At 36.1% G+C, this 16,120-nt stretch overlaps 1 protein-coding gene across 1 annotated transcript in view; it reads left to right on the top strand.

The window, feature by feature from the left end:
* Positions 1–470: 470 nt before the first annotated feature.
* The window catches only part of RNGTT (RNA guanylyltransferase and 5'-phosphatase), a gene marked incomplete at its 3' end in the record, with an annotated part of 81,890 nt that continues 66,240 nt past the window's right edge, over positions 471–16,120 (top strand). Inside the window, exons 1-5 of the mRNA XM_010132725.1 lie at positions 471–572; positions 7,286–7,389; positions 7,520–7,608; positions 11,005–11,080; positions 13,689–13,938. Coding sequence (XP_010131027.1) covers positions 486–572; positions 7,286–7,389; positions 7,520–7,608; positions 11,005–11,080; positions 13,689–13,938 — 606 coding nt within the window. The remainder of the gene's footprint in view (positions 573–7,285; positions 7,390–7,519; positions 7,609–11,004; positions 11,081–13,688; positions 13,939–16,120) is intronic.

The raw sequence follows: 16,120 nt of genomic DNA, 5'->3' as shown, positions 1-16,120 counted from the left end.
GAACATGAGAAAGATCTGTATGGCATAGATGTTCTGGACATCTGCGCTTTTTTTTTTTTTTAGCAGTTTTTACTGTGTTTTAAGTTTGCAGGTAATCAAAGCTGGTGTTTACATGGTTGCGTAACAAACTCATTTGAAATGCTATTTTTGTGTTTTTAACTGTACTGAGTTTAAATTTTCCCTATTCTGTTGTGCACTGAAGCTCTGTAGCTCAAATCACACTAAGAGCTAGCTGAAAAATGTTAATTTACTTTATTTCCTTTAAATTTCTGAATTTATCTGTGACTTCTGAGAACTCATAACTAAAAAATATTCCAATTCAGCTGTTATTGATAATTTTCCTGTGATCTTGAAGGTGATCCTCTAAATCTGCTCAGCATGTTGCTTTCACATTGCTAAGATATATGTGTACACATACATGAGTTTACATGAAATACTGCAAAATTTTATTATCTTTTGTAGGGAAGTTTTTGCCTTTGAAGACAATGTTAGGACCAAGATATGATGACCAGGTTGCCGAAGAGAATCGTTTCCACCCAAGTATGTTATCCAACTACTTAAAGAGTCTGAAGGTAAAGTTAAATTTTCTATTAATTGAGACGTTACTTTCATTGTTAATATTTATTCAAATGCTGCTTTTCAGATTTCAGAAAAAAGTGGTCGATGGTTTCCTTTGGGACATCTGTAAAGAAGATTTATTTTTTGTTTACATTTTCAGGTTTTCTCTAACTCCTACATTTACAAAAGTACTTCCTTATAGGGAAAAATTTTGCAAAATCCTCCAGCTCATCACTGTGTTAGCAGCAGGGATCTCACTCTTTTATTACTGTTGATGTTGGAGAGATGTCATTGTCAAAATTCAGACGGTCTGAGTTTGTAGTTTTACAAATCACTCTTGTACATGGGTTTCTTAAGTTGCTTATAGGAGTGAAAGCATTTAAAATTGGAAGGAGAATTTCGTAGAACTCCTCTGTAGTTTCAATGCATAGTTTTCTTCTTTTGATGCATTGAATGCTTTATGGTATCTAACTACTCATACCCAAGTATGGAAGGAAACAATTTATGGATTTTTATCTAGCAACTTCTTACTGAAATATGTAAATAGAAAAAGAAAATGAGGAGTGTAGACTGGGGTCCAGAAGATGGTTGGATGCCTTTATCATTGGGTTACAGAGTTGTGCCCCTGGCTTATTTCTTCATTCTCTGTTTTCCCCGTTACTGTCAGTCTGCTTCAGCTTGCTTGTTGGTTGTTGCTACTTGCTTGTTCTGTGCTGTAGCACAACTTAGACAATAAAGGTGGGGAACAGGACCTTTCCAGCCTTTCCTGTGGGTCTGCGAAGTGTGTGCCGAGTCCATTGCATCATCTGGAGATGTGGGCAATGGAATTTTGAACTTTCCAGGCAAAGAAAGGCCTTCAACTTAATTATTTTTAATCAGTTTGTTAAACTGTTTTATGGAAGGTTGGCTCCATTTTTTTTTTTTTTACTGTATTAAACTAATATGCTAGTGACTTTTTTTGTGTGATTTTTGTTTGTGTTTTCTGTTGATCTAAGTTAAATTAGTTCTGAACTAGCTTAACAATATCAGAAGACTTAAAATATGGGATTAAAATATGGGTGTTTAAAATATGGGAATCTTCAGTTTATGAACCTTATATAGGCATTGGTATGAAGTAAGTGGTGAGCTACTCAGTGTGGCAGTGATAGAAGTACCTGTGGGCTAACGTGGTAAGAAAGTACTACTAGTGGCGCATATGTGCGTGTTCTCAGGTACTTGAACTGGTAGGATTTTTCTTGTCTAAATTCTTGGAACTATGCATCTAAGTTCGACCTGAGTTCCTCTTTTATTTTTTTTTGGTTTTGACTCTGATTTGCTTTAATAGGAGTACCTAGAAATTTTCCAAACCCAGTCTTATTAATGATTTAAAGTAATTCAAAATTCTGCACGTATTTTGAAGTGATAGAGAACTTCAGAGACTTATGCAGAGTTTCTATTTGCTCATTAGTGATTTGTCACCAAAAGGAAATCCTGGTGAGCATTTGTAGCCTTTCTGCTAGGCATGTTAGTCTGTTCTACTGCAATACTACCAATTATTAGTCAGTTCTACTGCAGTATTACCAATTCATAATGTCTTGAGTGACATCGGATGATTAGAATGGGATAGTACAAGCACTACCATGAGGATCCCCACTTACATTCTGGTGATTTTTGTTAATGAGTAAAGCACACAATTTCTCTCAAACTCCCTGTCCTCATCAAATCTATTATGTTGTCTTTAACTCTGGTATTCTTGCAAAATGTGTTACTGTTTGAAAACATAGACATTTTTAATTTGCTGAGACATGCATGGAGGTATGGGTTACTGGAGTGCTTAATTTGTAGAACAGCAGTTTACCAACCATCTGGCAATGAGATGAACGTGCATTTGAGGAGACCTTGAAAGATGGATTTTCCCAAGGCAAAAGTAGCTCACTGTGCATGTTTCTCATGATTTTACTGCAGTGTGTTTTAGTGCTAGTACTTTGCAGAATTAATTGTTTCTGAAACATGGTTATTACTGAAGTCCATATAACTTATTTCCCAAATAAGAGACTTCAGCAGAAACTTCTATATCTGGATTTTGGTAACAGTGAGATGCTGTTCCTACCATAGATTTCTGAAGGTAACGATTCAGCATTGAAGACAAAATCCGTCTGGGAGGAACTTTAACAAGCTTCCTGCATGATTCCTTTTTCTGAAGGAGCTGTTTGCTGAAAATATGAATGTTAGAAACTGATTTGATAAGGGTTAGCAACCCTGTTTTTCTTCTGATTACCAATATTGATGCAGTATCTTAATGGTCTCAAAAAAAATTTGCAGGAGCAATTGGTGACAGTGTGAATATTTAAAACTTTTTTCTTTATTTGTTTCTTGAGTAGGAAGGTTAGTACTGTTTCTGCTTTATAAAAGGTAGTTTTATTTCTGTTATGAACAGCTAGGATGTTAGTTAACTAAAAATAATGTTGGGGCAATTAATATGCTCAAGTTTCAATATTCCTAGGAAGACTAAGTATCAGTTTTCAGCCACATATTGTTTTCACAGATAAATACAGTCACTGAACTATTTTCCTTATTTTCCTCAAATAAGAAATGCAAGGAAAAATATCCTAGGACTGGAGAGAATTCAATATATTGTAATATACTCATTGCCTCTTGGGGAGAGTGTTTTCAATTTTCAGCATCTAATGAGAAACTTCTGGAGGTCGTACAAGGGGAACCTAGCTACGCCCATTTAATTGTATAGCAGCAGAAGAGCACATGCATAAAGCATTAATAGCTGGAGATAGCTGGGATGTGAGAAAGTGAGGAGGAAGGCTTTTATAACTGTAGGAGGATGTGGAGAGCCTTGCCAAAATAAGTATGAGTAGAATGGAGGTGGTATGAAGATCTTGTTATTGTATGTAGAAAATGAGAATTTCAAGCTATCAGTGAGCATTTTTTCCTTCTGTTCAGTCATCTTTTGCAATTAGAAACAGGAAGAAATAACTAGTTTAAATTGTTTCACTGTGGTATCTAAGATTGTAGTGTTGCAACATTCCTTGTAAGAAATAAAGTACGTTTTATTGAGAAATTGCACAACAATTTAAAATTATTCTTTCTTCCAAAGCTGTGTCATTCAGTGGGCATGGTGGACTGAAAGATGTGATTCATACAAAGCAGTTTTTTTTTCCAGTTGATGACTATCTGTTTTAGCTTAGTCTTCAAAAAAGCAGCTTGTGTTAAGCGAGTTCTGGGAGCAAACTTATGAAAGCACGATTGAGAGGATGACTGTGGCTGGTGTGAAGTCTGGGTTTAATGAGGTAAAACCCTGTTTCAGTGACTGGAATGTTTCGATCCTGTGGTACTAGTGTTTTTTTGCATGAATTTTTGGAACATAATTAATTGTATACTTTGGTATGTTACATAATCCCCCCTGCTTTTTTTAGAATTCCTTTATCTTTTTCTTTTGCCTTGCACTCTCTAAATTGTAGTGTGTTATGTGCAGCTAATCCCATGAACTGAGAGAGCGAATGTTTCCTTGCTGCAAAGCAAGGAAACTGCTTTCAAGCCTTATATTTTTCTATATGCCATACATGCTTTTATAGCTGTGGCTGAATTATATCGGATGCCTGTTTGGTTTACTGCTCTGTGTGCAAGAAACAATATAATTCCAGAAGGTCCTCACTAGTACATGATTGAAATGATTTGCAGAGGAATAGCAGGCCAGAAGTCCCAGGGTCCTGTAGTTCAGAATCACCTCTCTAGCAGACGCTTTGCTGTATCTCATTCTCCTATTTGAATTAAATGCAACATCTCAAATGCCTGGTGACACTTTGGGTCTGAAGTACATTGTACTGTTTTCCTGGCTTCTGCATGTTAGTCGGGAAACTGAAATCTGTGAGTGAGTGTGTTCTAAAGTATAATTTCTAAAAGTTGCAGGAAAGCATTTGAGTATTCTTTGAGCTTGAAAATTCTGTCGTAACATTAATTTTTGTGCTTTCACAAGTCATCTTAGTGATAATTCTTTGTTGTAGCAGGAGTTCAGGGAAGTTTGAAGGCTTCTGATGGGAACATTTGAAGCTGCTGGTATTTGAGAAGAGTGTGGTTGGGAATTGGCTTCTAGTGTTCAACTCTAAAATGGAATTTTATCTTTCTTTCTTTTGGATGGAAGGATGTGAAACTGTGTGCTGAAAATCGCTTGCATTTCTTCTTGTAGCTCTCCTTTAAGAATTTGATATATTGAAGTGTTACCTTTTAATCTCACTGAGGTCTCTTCCATCTTGATATTCTATGATTTTACGAATTTCTCTTCATGCTTTTGTTGAAAGTTGTTTTCCTCATGATTTTTTCTCCCCCTTTCTCCAGCCTGTCAGATGTTGCAGCATTTTTTTCCATAAGTAATACACATTTTGGAATGTCTACTTTCTTACTAGACTGGAATAACATTTTTTTTTCCTCTTAGCGGAGAACATCTTGGAAGCATTACACTCAACATAAAAGAGTAGGTTATCAAGCTGAGCTACATAGAAGTTGAGGAGGTGGGTAGTTAGGGGGCCATTTGTGTGCTTTCATAGTCTAGAGCTCTCTGATGAAAACACACCTGATTCTCATATCAGTCTTTTTGCCAGCTCTAACCACACTATTGATAGGATGCAGAACACAAAGGGAAATTCTTAGGCTTTTTTTGGGGGGCATGGCATGTTACCGGAAGAGACTTTGTGGATTTCCTCCGTGTAGAAAAGCAGAAAAACATGTAAATAGTTTTCATAGAACCAGCTGCTTTTAGATGTACTTTTCTATCCTAGCATGTTGTCCTGTACAGTCACGTGGAAGAACTGGTGTAGAAATACGTCATTCTCCTCTCAACAGTTATTTTGAACTGGTCTATGTTAGTGTTACAGTGTTATGAACCTGAAGTGTGTGGGAGTTTTGTGTGGTCTTATTTGTGAATTAAGTAGTCTTTGAGATATTGGCTCTAAATGCTGTTGCGAATGGAGGAGGAGGAAAGTAATCAGTGAATTAATTGCCTTTTGTATACTTCCTACAAAATAAATCAATGCTAGTATGCTGTCAGTCTTTATGTTTAGCAGCTCGGTTGACAATATTTGAAGTTTCAGGTGATATAACATTGTTTTCAGGTGGACCACTACTGAAGTAACTTGTATTTCTACAAAATACAGTGATAGAAGTAAATAAAAGCATTCTGAATACAATATATAAAGTTGAAGTAAACAAGGGGAAATTCAGAACTGGTTTGGATATTACACTGTGAGTGCTTGATGCTGCTGATATAACATTACGATGCTTTTAATATCTGATAAATAAAAGTATTATGAAAGTGTAAAAGTATTATGAAAATGTTATGAAAGTATATAATCAGAACTTTGAATACCATGGATAACTATCTCTATAGATAATTGGAAATTTGTCCTTGGGGTCTACTGAGCAACAGAGCCATGTGAAGCGGCTGTTTCAGAACTGTATTCCAGTTATAATTGGAATTTATCTTTCCTGAATTGTCTGGAAGCAGTGTTCTCATTTGTAATTCTTCCAACTGCATTGCTAAATTATTGCCAGTCTGTTGACCTTAAGGTAAATAAAACATGATCAAAATCCTGTTTATGGGTTTGTGCTAGGATTTTAAATACATTGAAGATGCAGTGTTCACCTATGTTTTTGCATGCTTCAGTGTTAATATATTTTTAAGACAAAGCTATGGAAGAAGGATTTTGCTAAACTTCCACTCTTAAAATGTTTTTTAAGATGACATCTGTTGTTTTGGTGGGGATCCTACTTGAAAGCACGACATCAGAATTTTGACCAAAAGCAATCACTTGCATGTATAAGGCAGGAACTAGGAGTATTTTAAGTACATGTGTGTTAGTGACCTGTTTTTCCACAGTAATACTGGGGGGTTTAAGGTCAGTATGACCAAGGATTGGTAGGATGCGCTTTGCTGATGTTGTCTGTGTGTTGGATGCCACCCAGTGGAATTTCTGCTTCCCATCTTGCTTTTTAACAAAAGTAACTTCACAAAGATGCTTCAAAAGACCAGTTTTACAGCTATAAAAAACAAACACTACAAAACTGAGTTCATGCACAAGGGGACACATTAGGGAGGATTGGGCAAGGCAACCTGAGTTCAGGTACATTGGAATACCCTAGTGGTTGACACTGACAGCGTCTTTGAAGATTTCAAGTTGCTTCATGTTTGAGCTTTGAGTAGAATATTTTTGAGAAAATAACAAGATTTTTGTTTAAAACTTGGAAGTTTCTTTGTTTGGTTTGCACTCTAATGGATGGGTAAATTAAGATATTTTTTCGGAGAGTATACTTTATATATAAAGTCTCAGTGGTTAATTTTTCTTAAGGTACTTCCACTGTGCCAGTGTTTAACATTGTTCTACTTAAAGCATAAGAGCACCCAATTAAACCCTGTTTGTCTTTTAACATGTTAAAATAATTCTTTACCAGATACTTTCCTACTGTTAGCAGACCTTTCTTATTTAGAAACATTGGTGCGAATAGAAGTTTTTGAATTGATGGCTAGTGCTAATTCAGACAACAGCTTTCACAGAGAAGCACAGATGAATGTTATGGTGGTAAAATACAGATTTTTATGAACAAGTATAATATTAAAGAATTTTTAAACTTGCCTTGTAGTCTGCTATTGCTTTTAACTTAGATGTTTTTAGTCATTTAGTATTTATGCACTGGTATTTGAACCATGTACATGATTATTTTTTATTTTTTGTTTTTTATCTAGGTTAAAATGGGTTTACTGATAGACTTGACCAACACCACTAGATTCTATGATAGGAATGATATAGAGAAAGAGGGGATTAAATATATAAAGCTCCAGTGTAAAGGGTAAGTTGTCTGCACTTTTTAAATATTGAGCCCATAATTTGAAAGATTGCACTGAAGTAATCTTTTTTTCTTTTCCTTTCTCCTCTGTCCTCCAGCTGTCTCCTAATCTGTGTGTTCCTGTGTTTTTCAGGCATGGTGAGTGCCCTACACGTGAGAATACAGAAACATTTATCCGTGTATGTGAACTCTTCAGTGATAAGAATCCCTCAGAGCTTATAGGTATGTATTCCTACATCCATTATGTTCACCTTACAGCCATCATTAGTTTTTACTATTAATTTTTTTCGTATTTACTCATAACTGCAGTCTCTTATTCTTGAAAGTCTAAAGGAAGTAATTTCCTTAGTACAGTGCTTATGCATATATAGCTTTGATTGCTTTTACTCCAGAAACCAGTATGTTTCTACATCCATCAGTTTGATTAAAGCTATTCACTCAATGTGGAAAAACACACAGGCATAACAACTGTCTACAAATAGAGGATACTTGCGTTGTGTTTTTGTAACTTCTGCTGATACAAATGCAGGTTATGTATTGCATAAGTATTGTTCTGGCGTTTGATGGTCTGGTTTACTTGAAGTCATATTTGATAACCGAATGATCAGAGATTGTTTGGCAGATCTCACAAAGCAGCTGATTAATTTCTGGAACCTGGTAGTAGATGTTAGGCTAGGTTTTTTCTTCTGTGGCATACTGTCTCCTAGTGAATACTTCGATGTTCTTAAGGGTAGTTTTTGTTGACCCAGAGCAAAGTAAGTTCTCAGTTTAATTTGGGTGACTTCTAGTTTTAGTTAGAACCATTTTATTCTGGTTTCCATTAAGCATATTAATGTTCAACTTTATCTGCAAACTGTCAAGAGACGAAATTCCTTTGCAGCTGAGTTTCCAGAGTCAGAATGGGTGCTGTCTGCAATCCTCTTTGATGCTACTTCTGCTACTTTCCAGAATCTTGAGTGTCAGTGTGACTTGGGAGTACATGCAACAATTGTTTGTGTAGGTGTCATTGCGAAGAGCTCGGTAAAGTAAGCTGGTATGTTCATACAGTGTAGGATTTCTACAGAACCACAGAGCTGTACAATAGCTCAGGTTGTTGAAAGGGATCTGTGAAAATCAGCTAGTCAGTTGCCCTTCCTTAGAGCAGGGCCAGGTAAAGCAGCTTGCTCAGGACTGTGCCCCTTTGGATTTTGACCATCTCCGAGCTTGGAGACTCCACAACATCATCTGGCAACCTCTTCCAGTGTTTGCTCACCCTTACAGTATACAAGTGGTTTTTTTTTTTCCCCCTGCGTTTAAAGAGAATTTATTGTACCCATTTGCGCCTCGTCCTGTCACAAGATACCACTGAGAATCTTTTCATTTTTTTTTGCACCCGCTTTTTCATATAATTTTCTTTTAGGTACTTTCTTGTTTCTTTATTTCACATAGAATGCAATTTTAATTTGAGACTTATGTTTTCTTCTCTAAACTGTAATGCAAGTTACGTGATAAGAAAAAAGAACTGCTAAAGGAGAGTGAGTGGGATCAGACATCAACAATATTTCAGAACTTTCACCAGATCTTTAAATACTGTTGATGACTGATACCACTCACTCTCCTTTTGCAGTTCCCCCACTTGGTCCTGCAACAGTATTTCAGAACTTGAAATATTGTAATGGTCAGCAGTTTATATAGAGCATGGATATCATGGTGATATCCTGTCAATAGCAGACCCACTTACCTGGTATTTCAATGTAGAAAATGCCATTTTTATTGTTGAGTAAGTAACTTTTTGACTTCTGTGAATTTTGGAATATTCTAACATTATTTAGATTGTTTTGTCTCTATGGAAAAAGTCAATTACAGTCAAGAAGAAAATAATGACTAAGCTTTTAAATAGCCTGTGGTTTCAGCTTTCATAGTAAAAGAGGAGTTTGGGGATTTTCCAATTCCCTTTCATGAATTACTGAAATGTTGTTTCTGGTTCTGGACATTTGTGCCTCTAACAGAGCATCAGAGGGTCTGGTGTGGAGGGTGTTTTTATCAAAAGTTACAGCAGTGTGATCTTTCCCTTCCAAGACCTTGATCTGACTGCTGAGATGCTTCTTATCTTTGGCACGTGTACAAAATAACCGACTTAACCTTCTTGGTAGCAGTAACAGCAGCAGGACTTAGTGATGGCAGTTGTGTGCAATTTCATATCTAGTGTCAAGATTACATATTAAGAGATTGAAATGTGAATGATAAGTGAACAAAATTTTTTCTTCAGCTGGAACAATATAGGGTGGAAACTTCATTTTTGCAGCTTGAAGCACTGGAGCATGCCTGCCAACCTTAAGGAACAAAACGCAAAAATTTCGCTGAAGCAGAAAACAAATGAGAAATGATTGCTGGGAACAAAATCTATAAGGAAGCTAACATTAATTTCATTTGATGCAAGTTACACAGTTTCTAATATTGTAAAGTGGTTAGGATGAATGAATCCAAGAAATTAGTAGTAGTTTTTGCCTTTATTAAGAAGGGAAGCTTGGTGGGGTGTTCATGCAAAGCTCAACCCTGATATAGCTGATATATATTTCTGTTTACCCATATAAAGTTCATAGTTTTTATCAGTCTACTCTTTGTAGGCATTTTTTTCATCTCCAGTAAAAATAAATAATTACTTATTTATTTTTAAATAAATAGGGAGGGGAGCATTTAGAAAAAAAGATACCTTTTGTGTGAATAAACATCAGGTGAATCGCTGCTAAAATTATAACTATGGTAGAGAAATAAGGAAATCAATAAAAGCTTAAGTGACTTGCTTAATGCTCACAACTGAAAAAAATGTTAATATTAATAATAATTGTGTTTGATGTTGGTGGAAACTTTAATTCTCTGATATTTACAATTTAAAATGCTGTATGAGGAAGAGCCAATATCTTGCCCAAATCCTTCAAAGTTTTATCACTAGATGGTGCTGTTGCTTTGAGAGAGAAAAAAAGTTCCAATGCACTTGACTCTTCCCCTTCTTTCACTGGAGGATGGATTCAGTCAAATGGAGGCTGAAGACTTAATTCTTTTTTTCTCACACTGATAAGTAATTCAAGGTGATTATATTGTTGTAGAGTTTTCTTTTTGTATTTCCCCCCCCAAGTTAATAAGTCTGGTCTTAGTATGGTAATAGTGAATTTGAAACAGAATTGTGGTCTATTGACACCGCTTTCAAATTTGAGCTAGGGTAATCTGAATGTGATTTTTATGCCTGGTGGTGTGAAATGAATGTAATGCTTGTTGAATCCACAAAAAGCACAGTTATTGAATTTGATTGTATTTTCTTCTGATAAGCATTTGAGCAGTCATTAAAAAATACTTTGAATTTTGTCTGTATTAGGCATATTTCAGTTGCATTAAGTTAGTGCTTTTGAGTTGGGATAAACTGAACCATCCTATAGTGTTGTTGCTAATAATTTGCCAAAAGAATGTAATAAATTGCTTTTTAGGCTTATATGCCTTAACATGATATGGGCTGCCTTGATGGGAAGGAACATAACTCTTTAACATCATTAAGGTAGAAGGATACAGGAAACCACTTGCGAAACTAAAGCATGTTTGTTAAAACTACTTGCAAGTGATTATGCCTTTTTTTGTCTTGTCTAGGTGTCCATTGCACACATGGTTTCAATAGAACTGGATTTCTTATCTGTGCCTTTTTGGTTGAGAAGTTGGACTGGAGGTAACTTTGATAATTCCTTGGGATTTGTGGAGAGTGACCAAAGGCATCTTCAGGATGTTCCTCTCATTGTCCTGACAGATATCCTAATGCGTTCAGTGTTTGTTGTTTTAGAACTGCCTACAGATCTTTGGTAGTATTCATGAAACACTCTTCTCTTGTGAACAGGGTCTGTGCAAGCCATGTTTCTTAACAAGCCTTTTAAGTATTCTGATGATATTTCTTTGTGTGGTCCAGTAAGTGAAGAAATTTCTACTCCTGTAGCATCATTTTCTTATGACTGGACATGCAGTTATTTGGTGCTTAGCATGTACGTGCAAGCTGTTTGCAAAGAACTAGCTCACTGCTGTCTGTTAGTAAAGTTAGAATACAGACATGGCAGTAACGGAGACAGAACACCATTGGTAGCGGGTGGCTGAGTCCTGGCAGAGTCTTAGCTGAGCATAGGAAGTAGATACAGATACGAATCTCTTCATAGCGTGAGTGTAGTTGTTCCTGTGAACTAGCAAATTTCAATGCTTTTCGTGTAACAATTTAAAAGTAGCATGCAATAATTAGACTCAGAATCGGTCCTTTATTCTGAAGAGGAAGTGCACTTGAATCTATTTGAATCTCCTGCTTTTATGCAGCCTCTCTTTTATTTTCAAGCCTTTGTGGGAAAAGCCTTAAAACTTAACAGCTTTGGTTTTGGGTTTTGTTTTTCTTTTTTTTTTTTTTGCTTAATTCAGATGGTTAATTATATCAAGTCTGTTCATATTTGTTAGATTTTTTTTTTTTTTTTTAACAGTCCAATATCACCTGGTAGGGAAGAACGTCCACAGCAAAAGAATGAATTTGGACAAGGTGGTAGTTAATGCTAAGCACTGCATCACTATAGATCCAATTTGCTGTATCGTTCTTTAAAATAAGGCACAGTTACTCGCTGATGAGAAAATAGGATTTTCCTGGTGGAAAAATCCACCCATATTCATTCCTTAAGCATATGATATAGGAGTACTGCTGATGTATTGTGAATACTGAGATACAGTTAAAGAAAGGTCATCCAGACTGAAAGCTTTCCAGGTAGTGATCAGAAGACTTATGTGGTTCTCTTTTTCACAACTTATTTTTCCTGAAGCCTGCCATGTTTCTAGAACTTGCAAAAAATGTTTTCTTTCAACTAGAAATCTGTGCTGCCTCTTTTGGCTTTCATTGCCATCTATTACAGAGTAGTATAGCATTCTTCTGATGGCTTCAGAGGCAAATCTGAGCATCTTTCAGCCCCCATCCCTTTTGGTTTGTTTTGTCCTTTCAATGGCATTGATTACGGAAGATGTGTAACAGTTTAAGATACCAAAATAAGAAATGTGTTGCGAGGAAGAAATTAGGAGTCTTAGAAAACAGAACGGGGAAGAAAGCTCTGTCTAAATAACTTGGATTCTTCAGTTGTCATTTCTGAGATCTGATGACCAACGATCTGATGCTCTCACTCTGGAAAAATGTTTTGTTTTCTCCTCTTACCAAAAATCAGGAGAGAGAACCATTCTTATTGGTTCTTAGGAAGTGTTTCTGTCTGTTCTGGGGAAATTTGCCTCAAATTTCTCAGGCTTCTGCCCGTGCTGTACAGATCAGACAAAAAAAAAAGCTTTTTGTATTTGAATTCTTTTGTCCATTTTAGCAATGTGTTTTTGTTGTTCCAGTGGCAGGCTATTTTCTTACCTGAAAAAAATTCACTGTGTGTAATATGTGCTTTTGTTCCGGCTTTAAGACATGTGCTTGTCAAGAAGCCTAACAGGGTCACGTGCTCTTTGTGATTTTGCCTCTCTTTTCATTTCGGAAGATTTCTAAATGTTGATCTATGGAACATTGCTGCTCCACACAGCCATGTTAAATTGAGGAGAGAATTATGTCCAATGTTTTCTGTTAAACATTTTTGCAGGGTCTATGAAAATAAGAACAGTAAGACCCTTGTGCTGTGCTTGCTGTTGTATATTTTGAAGTGCTTTTCATTTGTCTAGAAAAGGTGCATGTTAGTGCGTGCACTGCTAGTTTTGATTTCTACTTTTCTTGTGTGTCAGTCTCCAGTTCATTAGGTTAAGTGTTAGGTGCATAGTTAAAAGGCTTCTGAATTACAGGTTTTAATGAGAGACTTTTGGAAAGAGCAGTAATTTCAAAATATTAGGATGCTGTTTCCCAGTGAGATGGCAAAACCTCTAATGAAAGGAAGGATAATTCTGAGGGCGAAAAATGGAGCTGTATTTGAATTCCAATACTGTTTTTCTTCATCTTTTTCTTTGTTATTTTGTCTTCATACAGCCCTTTAGTACTTACCTACGTGTCATGCATTCCTTTTCTGCAGCAATAATAAAAGTTTTACCTAGGTGGCCAGCAGACCACTAAGAGCTACAATAAGGAGAACATACGCAGTGCCCACATAATTGCGCAGAATCTTGTGCAAGAAAAACCGATGCCAGGCTGATCTAAGCATGATGATTCAAATATGATGAATGTTTCTGCAGTTACTTGTTTGGAATTTGTTTTAATTCTCAGCCCCATTTGGTAAAGCATAGCATAGCATGACTAAACCACGAAAATTAAGCATCCAGAGTAATTTTCAATTTTTATTTGACAGTATTGAGGCTGCTGTGGCTATTTTTGCTGAGGCTAGACCACCAGGTATATATAAAGGTGACTATTTGAAGGAATTATTTCGTCGTTATGGAGATGAAGATGATGCACCATCACCACCTGAGCTACCAGAATGGTGTTTTGATGAAGATGAAGAGGAGGACGATGATAATGGTAAAATGGGAGACCAAGAATCAGAACCTGGATCATCAAGCTCCTCCTTTGGCAAGAGAAGAAAAGAACGCCTAAAACTGGTATTTGTGATTAAGAACTTAGTATTCTAATTGCTAAATTTAATTTCATAAACTCAGAGTCATCAGTTACTACATAATAAATACTGTACAAGTGTCAGTGCTCTTGCAGATGAGGACTGGTAGTGTTGTCTCTAACCAGGAAAAACTGGTGGATTCTTTGTAAGCCTTCTTATGTTTATTATATGAACCTTGAACTTTCAACATTCAACATCTCAACTATTCCAGTCATAAAAATGACTTAAAATTTTCCTGATATAACACTTTCTTTTTTAAAAAAACTTTGAGTCGAGATAATAAAGCGGGTTTTAATTATTCACTCTGTCTTTAGAGGTAAAATGGTATGGAGGGTGTGTGTGAACATTTTTTACTTATTTTTTGTAGCCATGTGGATGAAATACAGGATTTTTTTTTTTTTTTTAAATTCAGTGTTCATTTTGGTAAACACGCTTTCTTTTGGAAATCTTGGAGAAATGGATTAGCAAAAAGCAGTATGAGCTTAAAAACCCCAAGGCAGCTTTGAAATTCTATTTTGTTCAAAGCTGGTTTAACTGAATAATTGTAAGAAATATGGCTGATCACTTACTGTGATTATTTTGACATACATCTGCATAATTCTGATGATATAGGTTACTAGTTACTGTAGGATGGAACTAATGCTCAAGTACAAAGAATATACTTGTATCTGAAGACTAATGGCTCAGTTCTCTCCAAATTCCTGACTCTTTTTTTTTTTTTTTTCCAGATAAAGTAGGGGAGAATATTGCATGCAAAAATACATCTAGTTCTTTTTGCAAAATACTGAATTATTTTACTTTTGTACTGAGGTGTGTTTGTTTGCAAACACTTGGAAATCCTCATATGAAATACGCTGTAAAAATGCATTTTGTTGTTACTGCTGCTGCTCAACATAGTGTGCAGATGGAATATTGAAGAAATTAGTCTGAAATTAGTATAAAATCTAGGTTTTTTTAGTTGCCTTTTTACACATTAGCAAATGAGGTGTGATGGTGAGGTCCAATGACAGCTTTTTTTCAGCAGATACAAAACTAAACTGAGCTGTTAGCAGAAATCATGATATAGCTCCCCAGACTTTTTCATATCTGCCACCATAGGTTTTTTTTGGAAGCTGAAAGCTAAATTATACGAATAAGCATATTAATAACTAAAAGTTAATTATGAGTTAGAGAATTTATGAAAGAAAATCATCTAGTTAATATGCGTATTCGTATAATTCAGTTTTACAGCTCTGGAGGAACATTCTTTGATATGAAGAGGAGGAACGGGGAGAATTCTTTGCCATGGTTCTTGGCTGGCAGATTGGACTGCTTCTTAACTCAATAGAGATGGATACAATCTCTTTGTGCTTCCTTGTAAATATGCGATCTACAGGGGGAATGATTATCAGGTAAATACCTCTTGCTTGGATTTTCTTATTTTACTGTCTAAAGGGCTACGTTTTTGGCATTGTGTTGATTTCCTGAAGCAGATGTTTTCAGCCTTCAAATTTGTCTCTTTCTCTAAACACCTAGGGGTAGATTATGTCATACTAGAGGTGATTGTGGTGTTCTGAAATGTTTTCTTTTTGACCCAAATCTTTGTGGGGACAGAAGAAAACTTCAGGGGCAGAGCAGGAGATGCCTCCCAGACATCTTGCTAGGATACTGAGTAGTCAGAAGGAACTACCCAGCTGGCCTGCAAAGTGAAGTTAGCATGCTGTCCTTTTAGAAATTCCGTCTTGGATGTGAGAAACTTTACTGCAACATCTTTCACTAGAACTTCCGTGTTTTGATGTCAAGAAGACTTGGCAGCCTTCTTTTCTACACTGTGGAAACTGTGGGAACCAGTAGAATGTAATGTTGTTCCAGTTTCCTTTGTCGTCACCGAAACGTAGTTGACAAGTACAGGCAAACCTGTGTGCTGTAGTCTTAGGTACTACGTAGGAAATCCAGACATGTTTTGGCTTTGTCAGTGCATATCAGCCATTAGCAATCATAGCAGCCATAATGATTGTAGCATTGAAGTAATATTGACTGACACTTAGAATTCCACTTTAGGAAAAAAATACTTGATTTTACAAATAGGACAAAAAGTTGTCATGAGCCAGAACCTTCAAACTTTTAATGGGTCAACCGGATCTTTTACTGTTTATTAAGGAATGCCATCTGTTCTAGTCCCACGTAAG

This window comes from Buceros rhinoceros, unplaced genomic scaffold (genome assembly GCF_000710305.1).
Source record: "Buceros rhinoceros silvestris isolate BGI_N320 unplaced genomic scaffold, ASM71030v1 scaffold323, whole genome shotgun sequence".
Lineage (NCBI taxonomy): Eukaryota > Metazoa > Chordata > Aves > Bucerotiformes > Bucerotidae > Buceros > Buceros rhinoceros.
Note: the sequence above shows the minus strand (reverse complement) of the source record. Positions and strands in the feature narration are given on the sequence as shown.